This window comes from Saprolegnia parasitica, assembly GCF_000151545.1.
Source record: "Saprolegnia parasitica CBS 223.65 unplaced genomic scaffold supercont2.80, whole genome shotgun sequence".
Taxonomy (NCBI): Eukaryota; Oomycota; class Saprolegniomycetes; order Saprolegniales; family Saprolegniaceae; genus Saprolegnia; species Saprolegnia parasitica.
The window spans coordinates 92,318-101,042 of NW_012156474.1; the positions used below are offsets into that span (position 1 = coordinate 92,318).

General features: G+C 61.1%; 3 protein-coding genes across 3 annotated transcripts in view; all 3 read left to right on the plus strand.

The window, feature by feature from the left end:
* Positions 1-2,863, plus strand: part of SPRG_22307 (hypothetical protein) — a gene marked incomplete at both ends in the record, with an annotated part of 3,585 nt that extends 722 nt beyond the window's left edge. The window contains 4 exons of the mRNA XM_012351484.1: positions 12-482; positions 538-1,557; positions 1,605-1,712; positions 1,775-2,863. Of these exons, the coding sequence (XP_012206874.1) occupies positions 12-482; positions 538-1,557; positions 1,605-1,712; positions 1,775-2,863 (2,688 nt within the window). The remainder of the gene's footprint in view (positions 1-11; positions 483-537; positions 1,558-1,604; positions 1,713-1,774) is intronic.
* Positions 2,864-3,635: 772 nt separating this feature from the next.
* Positions 3,636-4,711, plus strand: SPRG_12746 (hypothetical protein; the record flags this gene model as incomplete). Its single annotated transcript, XM_012351462.1, has 1 exon — positions 3,636-4,711. One exon carries the CDS (start codon positions 3,636-3,638, stop codon positions 4,680-4,682), a length of 1,047 nt encoding a protein of 348 aa, XP_012206852.1. The 3' UTR covers positions 4,683-4,711.
* A 479-nt stretch (positions 4,712-5,190) lies between these two features.
* On the plus strand, positions 5,191-7,196 carry SPRG_12747 (hypothetical protein; the record flags this gene model as incomplete). The annotated part of the gene is made up of 6 exons (XM_012351463.1): positions 5,191-5,574; positions 5,621-5,957; positions 6,008-6,091; positions 6,142-6,340; positions 6,389-6,888; positions 6,933-7,196. The coding sequence occupies 6 exons, from the start codon at positions 5,191-5,193 to the stop codon at positions 7,166-7,168; spliced, it is 1,740 nt and encodes a 579-aa protein (XP_012206853.1). The 3' UTR covers positions 7,169-7,196.
* Positions 7,197-8,725: the final 1,529 nt, after the last annotated feature.

The window sequence follows — 8,725 nt, forward strand, 5'->3', positions numbered from 1 at the left end:
AGCCCGTCGAGTTTGACCACGCGATCTCGTACGTGACGACGATCAAGAAGCGGTTTGCGGACGAGCCCGAGACGTACAAGGCGTTCCTTGAGATCCTGCACACGTACCAGAAGGAGCAAGGCTCGATCAAGCAAGTGCTCGACCAAGTGAGCTACCTCTTCCGCGACCACCCCGACTTGCTGCGCGAGTTTACGTTTTTCCTGCCGGACGCGGTCCAGGACCAAGCGCGCGACCGGCTGCACAAGGCGGCGGAGCGCGCGCAGGCGCGCCAACTCAAGCTGCAAATGACGTCGGGCACCAAGGAACGCAAGGTCAGCAAGAAGAAGGACAAGAAGGAGTCGCCGCTGCCGGTCTCGAGCCCGAAGAAGGCCGAGAAAGCCAAAGAGAAAGACAGCGCGCGCGACCGCAACAAAGCGGCGTACGCGCTCAAGCGCAAGCAGGCCAACAAGGGCGACGTCAAGGAGCGCCGCGAGCTCCTCGCCGTCAGCAACACGCTCATCGACAAGGAGGAGTGGAGCATTTTCGAAAGATCAAAAGTGTCTTCCGTCCCGCGACAATTGGCGCGAGTTTCTCAAGTGCCTCGAGCTCTACAGCCAAGAGATTGTCGGCCGCGACGACATGATCGTGCTCGTCAAGAACCTCCTCGGGCGCCACACGGACGTCGTCGCCGAGTTTACGCAGCTCCTCCACACGCACGGCGAAGTCAAGGACCAGCACGAGATCTGGCCGTTCATCCCGCTGGCCGAGACGGACTTGAGCCAGTGCCGGCGCGCGACGCCGAGCTACCGCGCGCTGCCGTCGAGCTACCCGATCCCGCCGTCGTCGTCGCGCTCCAAGATGGAACGCGCCGTGTGCAACGACGCGTGGGTGAGCGTCCCGACAGGCTCGGAAGACTTTTCGTTCAAGAACATGCGCAAGAACCAGTACGAAGAAGCACTTTTCAAGTGCGAGGACGAGCGCTTCGAGATCGACATGGTCATTGACGCCAACGCGTCGACGATTGCAATTCTCACGCCGCTCGCCAAGGAAATCGAGACGCTTTCAGCCACGTCCCCGACGGGCTGGCAGTACGTGCTCGACAAGGGCGCGCTGCGGGTGACGCACCTCAACGCGATCACGCGCATTTATGGCGAGGCCGGGCACCAGATTCTGGAGCTGCTCCGCAAGCACCCGGCCGGTGCGATTCCCGTGATCCTCAAGCGGCTCTTGCAGAAAGATGAAGAGTGGCGCCGCGCGCGGCAGGACCTCAACAAGCAGTGGAAGGACGTGAACGAGAAGAACTACCACAAGTCGCTCGACCACTCGTCGTTCTACTTTAAGCAAAAAGACAAGAAGGCGACGAGCGCCAAGGCCTTGCTCGCGCACGCCAAGAAGACGCTCGAGACGAAAACGGTCGAGACGCTGACGATGCCGGCGGCCAAGATCCACAAGGACGCGTTCGGGCTCCTCACGTACGCGGCCGAGAAGAACCTCTCGGTCTCGGAGAAGGAAAAGGTCTCGAAGCTCTGGCACGCGTTCTTTTGCCCGTTCTTCAACCTCGACGAGGCGTGGCTCCAGGTACAGGAGCACTGAATCGTCGGTCGCTCATGCAAATGCCATCGTAGCGCAAGCCCGTGCTGGCCAACGTGACGGTCGACTCGACCAACGGCGTCCGCGTCGGCACCGAGGTCGTCACCGACTTTGGCGAAGGCGTCGTCCAAGCCTTTGACGCTGTACGTCGTCGTATCGTCTGTGCGATATATGCACTCACGTCGTCGTCGTCGTCGTCTTGTAGGCGCGCAGCATCGCGACCGTCACGCTGCCGATCGGGACGGCGTACGTGCACAGTGACGCGCTGAGCGTCACGGAGGTCGGCGACTTTCCGCCCAACATCCACGTGGCCGACGAGGCGGCGAACCTGGACGCGTCGTGCTCTGTGTTTTACGGCAACGACACGGCGTATGTGTTTCTGCGGCTGTACCAGCTGCTGCACTCGCGTCTCGAGCAAGCGCGGGAGCTCTGCGAGAAGGCGAAGCGCAACCGCAACCGGCGCACGATCAACCCGGCGGCCCGTGCGCTCGCCCACGCGCACCACATTACGAACGAGGCGCCCGAGATGACGGGCGACTACTCTGCGTTCCTCTCCAAGCTCTACGCGCTCCTCGACAACTCGATCGACAACACGCGGTACGAGGACTGCTGCCGGAGCCTCATGGGCTCGAGCTCGTACTTTTTGTTTACGCTCGACAAGCTCGTGCAGCACTTGCTCAAGCAGATGCAGCACATGGCCAACGACGAGACGTGCACGGAGCTCCAAGCGCTCTTCGCCAACGAGCATGCGTCGACCGACGCGTACTTTACGCAGGCCAAGGCCCTCTACGAGCGCGACGGCGAAGGCGCGTACTGCCTCAAGTTCCACCCGGGCGTGCTCCGCCGCACGCCGCTCGAGAAGAAGGCGGATGCGGCCGCGAGTGGTGCGTCGCACCTCTGGGCGCCGTCGCCCCGGACGAAGGCCGAGCCCAACAAGTGGCTCGTCGAGCCGACGCTGACGCTCGAATACCTCGGCACGATGATCGACGGCGACGAGAACGCCAAGCAGGACGACGGCACGAACGAAGAGGACTCGTCGCCGCCCGAGACGCCGGTTGCGACGCCGGTGCCCACGAGCCCCATCAAGACGGAAGAGGACGACGACATGATGGACGACGAGAGCGGCAACGATGCCGACTCGACGGCCGGCGACGACGACGATGACATGGCGGACATGGAGCCGACGACCAAGAAGCGGCCGGTGCCGACGGCCGACGAGGACGAGGACGCGGACGAGGACGCGGACGAGGACGGCGAGGCGGCGCCCAAGAAGCTCAAGACGGACGACGAGTAGGCCATGTCGCGTGTGTATATATCTAAGAAGATGCATCAGAAGAACCTTCCTTTTCGTGCTTGTGGCGATGCTGTTGGAATCGTTCTTAGTTAGTTAGTAGGCGCGCTGCCTACGTAGTCGTTTGTGACGGGACGAAGTTGACGCAGCGCGACGTGATTGACAGACGAGGCTTGCCACAAGCGTGGGTGCATCGACTGGATTTACCGCTAGTTGCGGCACATGCCGAATCCAATTTCCCACCGCGGGCGGATGTTGTAGGCGGTGGGTGCGCCTCCATGCTCCATGCTATTGAGGATGCAGTAATGGGCTACTTGGAACGCTACTGGTATGGATGCGTTATACCACGCTGCTGTCTGTCGTTGAAATGCATGGCAGACGCTGCCGGAGCGGCCATGTAGCGCGGTTCCATTGCCCACTTCTTCTAAGCGAAGGAAGATGCACTGCTAACATTAGTTGATAAATATATATATATTCTCTACGTCGTTTTCCGATGTGCCTTCTGTACCGACACCATCAGTCCTTCGTGGCGTCGAACGAAGCACCGTGAGGACACTGGCGTTCGTGGTTGATGTTCATGTGGATGGTGTTGTGGCGTCGTTGGCTCCAACTCGGCACGACGCGACTTAAATGCGGCATTTCTGGGCTTATATGTGGCATATACAAGACATGGTGATTTTAGACATGGCATATGCCACCATATGGAGTTGCACTTGAAGGGAGTCAGAAAAGAATCAAGTTGGCCGTGAGCCATGCATCGCTGGTGCCAATTGCCATGGGCGCGTGCTTGTCCGAGGTGTCCAGGGCCGCGCCGATGGAGCGCTGGCAGGCGACGCCCGCCATGCGCCGACCCGCCAAGAAGATGACGTCGAGTGCTGGCTCAGTGGCCTCGTCCAGCTTCAAGACTGTGCGTGCGTCGACCGACCAGCCGCCACCAACCGAGCTCACGAGCCTCCTCTCGCCACGCGACCCCGCCAGGCAAGATGCGAGGTACCTCGAGCAGGAAGACATGATTGCGATCCAAGCCATGCGCGCATCACGCGTGAGCCACCTCTTGTTTGGCGCGGCTGCGTTCCAGAACAAGCAGCTCAAGGCGAGCATGGAAGACGAGTGCGTGCTGCTGCCATCCATCGTCGGCCCCGGTGGCGAGAGTGGCGCCTTCTTTGGCGTTTATGACGGCCACGGCGGCGGCTTTGTCTCCAAGCACCTCGCCCGCAATCTCCATGCGGCCGTCCAGTCGCGCTTCCTTGCCGACCCCAGCGCAAGCGTGTCCAGCGTACTTTGCGAGAGCTTCACGGCTGTCGATACGGGCCTCGAAGAGATGGAAGAGGCCGACGCGTGTGGGTCCACGGCCGTCGTCTGCGTCGTGCTGCCGACCGAGTGCTACGTGGCCAACAGCGGCGACTCGCACTGCATCTTCTTTGACGGGATGCGGACGCAGCGGCTCTCGGCCGACCACCATGTGCGCAACACCGTCGAGACCGACCGCATCAAGCACCAGCAAGGCATCATCTTGAACCAGCGCGTGAGCGGTGTGAGCCGCGTCACGCGAGCCTTTGGCCAAAACAACGAAAAAGACCTCATCATCCCGACGCCGCATATTGCGTGCATTGCGCGGCCGCGGGATCGAACCGCGGCCTTTCTGCTGCTCGTCAGCGACGGCGTCACCGATGTCTTGACGGACGACGACATGGTGCGCTACGTGCGGCGCGGGCTGCTCGAGTGCGACTTAAGTCCCGACGACGTCTGCCGCGAACTGCTCGAGGTCTGCCGCCTCAAGCGGGCGGTCGACAATATGACCGCGGTCCTCGTCCTCCTATAAGGATGCAATGAGACACCTATTTATCACACTACGTTAATGAAGCGTACAGTGGTGTTTTCAAGTGAACCGGCGGTACGGGGACGCAGAGCCCCACGCCCAGTGCGATGGGCGGTCCGTGCTCGTGGATGGCGCATGGATTCCCTATCAACCAGCTCGCTGAACCATTCCTTGATGTGCATCTGGGCATCCATGGGTGCAGGCGACAGGCGGACGCGTGCTGCAACCCTATAGCTCCCGAGCAGATCTGGCGCACCATGCCATGTCTTGCCATGTCGAAGGTCAAGAAGGGGCATGCACTGCTAGAATGCAGCAAAGAGGCGAATGCTACGAGAGGCCGATTCGCTAGCACTCGGCGGGTGGCAAGAAGGACGGCGCATTGACGGAAGGCTCGCCGCTGCTGCGTGGCACGTTGACGCTGGTTGCGCGATGCCATTGGCTAAAAATCAGCGAAAAGGGCAAAGTCAAGATCTCAATTTCGACAAGGACGATGCGCGTGCTGGCGGTGGCGATGCTGTGCAGCCTCGGCGCGGCGCTGCAGGTGCCCTACACGACGTACGCCTGCGAGAACCGTCGCTGCGTGCCCCAGCCGCGCACGCTGACGCACCAAGCAAGCCACACGAGCCTCCGCCTCTGCGAAATGACGTGCGGCGCCGGGAACCTCTGGCCGCAACCCACGTCTTCGGCGATCGCGGCGACAACGATGGCCGTGAGTGTTGACGATGTCCAGCACAGCGTGTCGTTTGGCGCGGGCGACGCAGTGCCGTCGCACCTCGTGCGCGGCATGCAGCAGATCTTTGACAACGCGCTCGCGCTCAAGGCCACCGAGTGCGCATTTGTGGCCGTCGACAGCGTCGGGCTCGTTGTCGACGCGGCGATCGCCTCCGCGTCCGAGGTGCAGCTCACGACGTTGACAGTACGAACCTCATGTCGACGTGTAGACGCTGTCGCTCGAGACGGACGAGTCGTATACGCTGCGCATCGGGAATGGCACGGCGGTCATCACGGCGGCCACGATCTACGGCTACCGCCACGCACTCGTGACGCTGACGCAGCTCATCGAGTACGATGAGCTGTCGCACGCTATGCACATGGCGTCAAGCGCGAGCATCATTGACGGACCCGCCTACCGCCACCGCGGCGTCGTGCTGGACACGAGCCGGCAGTACTACTCGGTGGCCGCGATTCGCCGGCTCCTCGACGGTATGGGGGCGACCAAGCTCAATACATTCCACTGGCACTTTACCGATACGGCGAGCTTTCCCGTCGAGATCAAGGGTACACTCGGTGTTTGCTAGTTCATCGAAACCAACGAGAACGGACGGTAGGCGAGCCGCGGCTTACTTCGTACGGCGCCCTCCACCCGCGACAGATTTATACGCAACCCGCCATCCGCGAGCTCGTGGCCTACGGTGCGCCTGCATTCTCTGCTGGCTTGAGGTCATATGTTGCGTGAGTCTAGCCAAAGCCCGCGGCGTCCGCGTGATTCCTGAAGTCGACGCGCCGTCGCATGCTGGCGCGGGGTGGCAGTGGGGCGTCGATGCCGGTCTCGGCGAACTCGGCGTGTGCTTTGGCCACAACCCGTGGTACGACGCGTGCGTGGAGCCGCCGTGCGGCCAGCTCAACCCGTTCAACGACCACGTCTACGACATTTTGAAAACGTACGGCTACGATGCGTTTGAAACCGTCTTGACGCGTATTGGGGGTAGGGTCTACTCGGAGCTTCACGGACTCTTTGATGCCGACGTGTTTCACATGGGCGGCGACGAAGTGCATCTCGGCTGCTGGAACATGACCAAAGCCGTGACGGACCACATGAGTTCGGATCGGTCGCCCGACGCCTTTTACCACATCTGGGGCGCGTTTCAGAAACGAGCCCGGTCGCTGGTGGACGCGCACAAGAAGATTGCCATTTGGACAAGCGACCTCACCAATGCCCCGTATCTGCGCTCGTACTTTGAGCCTGGGAATACGATTGTCCAGATGTGGACGCGCTCGAACGCAGGCGATGCGGCCAAGTTGACTGCCCAAGGCTACGAAGTCGTTGCGTCCTACTACGACGCATACTACCTCGACTGCGGTTTTGGCAACTGGCTCAGAAAGGGCGATGACTGGTGCCACCCGTACCACCACTGGAGTGTGCTTTACGACCTGGACTTGGTCCAGCATGTGCCAGTGTCCCAGCGGCGGCTCGTCCTCGGCGGCGAAGGTGCGCTCTCTCTCTTCTGCGCAGATTGAGAGTGTCGTGTGTAGTCGCGCTCTGGTCGGAAGAAGTCGACGAGGCGACCATGGACGCCAAGATCTGGCCACGCGCGGCGGCGGCGGCCGAGCGCTGGTGGACCAACCCGAGAAACGCAACGACCTGGAAGGACGCGATCGACCGCCTCCGCATCCAGCGCGACCGCCTCGTCGAGATGGGGTTGCAGGCCGACGCGATCCAACCGCACTGGTGCCGCCTCCACCCGGGCGAGTGCACTCTCCTCCCCTAGTCGCACTTACAGAGCAGCTACATACCGGTATGCCATTTTGTTTACTGCATCTACAGCTTTGCGTTGCATCGTTGCGCCTCATTGCTGACGTGGATGAAGTGGCGAGCTATCGCAAGACGCCGTCACAGATAGGGCCAGCTGCGAGGGCAAAGGTGATCGAACCCGGCCTCGTCGCGGCCGACCAGGATTAGATGCCAAGAGGGGTGTGATGATGGGGTGCGACGTCTACCACGGGAGGCGTCCCCGGAAGTTGCCGCCGCGATCCTTTCCATCGCCTCTGAGAAAGAGTATCTTGGTAGCCTCGAGCGTCTTGCGTTGTAAGATGGCGACCGTCGACATCCAACGCTGGCGGCGCACGATCAGGCTCTATGCGACGACCCAAGCAGCTTGTCAGTGAAGCTGCGGCGCGACAATAAGTGGTGAACCGAGGACGCTTTATTTCATTTGCGATGTCGATTTCTGATGCACTCATGCCGCTCACAACGCCAACATCGTCGTCGGAGCGCTCGAGGAGGTCAACACGGAATATCTGTAACTTGGAGGGTTTGTGGCGGAGCAGGTGACGAAAGCCATGGCATTATCTCGCAGTGTAGTGGAGAAACAATGGATTAAATGCATCCGTCGCTTGGCCACCGCACGCGTCACGCGTCCACTCTTGGTCACCGTATGTTTTGGCGGCAACCGAGAAGCGTTGTCTGCGAACCACGAGAGGTGCACGTTGATGGACGCACTGAACCAACTCAGACCAACCGCGTCAAAGGATTGTACGTACGGTAATACCAGCAACAATGCGCTTGAAAAGGCCAAAAGTGCAACCTACCAGCAAGCCATTCAAATGAAACAAGTTGTCGCCGCCACGAGTCATTGATCACTGGCGACTAAGCGCTTTGTCCTTATCTATATAGCAATGTAGTTGGACGCAAGCTGCAGTGCCGGGGCATACCGTCGTACGGTGACGCCACGTCCACGGGTGTAGTACGTGCCAACTTCAATGCAGATGGGATTCGAATCGGGCGATGTTTTCTTGATGGCACCACATCTTGGCTGTCGCTGCCGAAACTGGTTCGAGAAAAGCCACCCCAATTGCAACTCTTGAAGTCGGGCCGTCCGATGGTGGCGGTGAGCTCACATTCCAATTTGCTCTGCTCGACACCAGCACGCCATGAAGATTTACGCCTCGCTCCTCGCGGTTGCCGGTCTCGCGACCGCGTTCGAGATCCCCAAGCACACGTACAAGTGCGTCGACGGCGTCTGCGTCCAGTCGCCGATTGCGGAGCGCGGCGTCACCCCCGGCGCCCTCGGCCTCCGCATGTGCGAAATGACGTGCGGTGCCGGTAGCCTCTGGCCGTACCCGTCGACCATCTCGCTCGGGTCGGCGGTCCAGGCCATCAACCTCAACCGCGTCTCGGTGCAGATCAACGGCGCCGAGTCAGCGTCGCGTCTCACGGGTGCGATCGGCAAGGCGTTCACCGACGCCGTGCTGGCCAAGGGCCGCACGGCCGGTGCGTCGACCGAGTCGCTTGGCCGCGGCGAAGAGCTTGTCATCACGGCGACGAT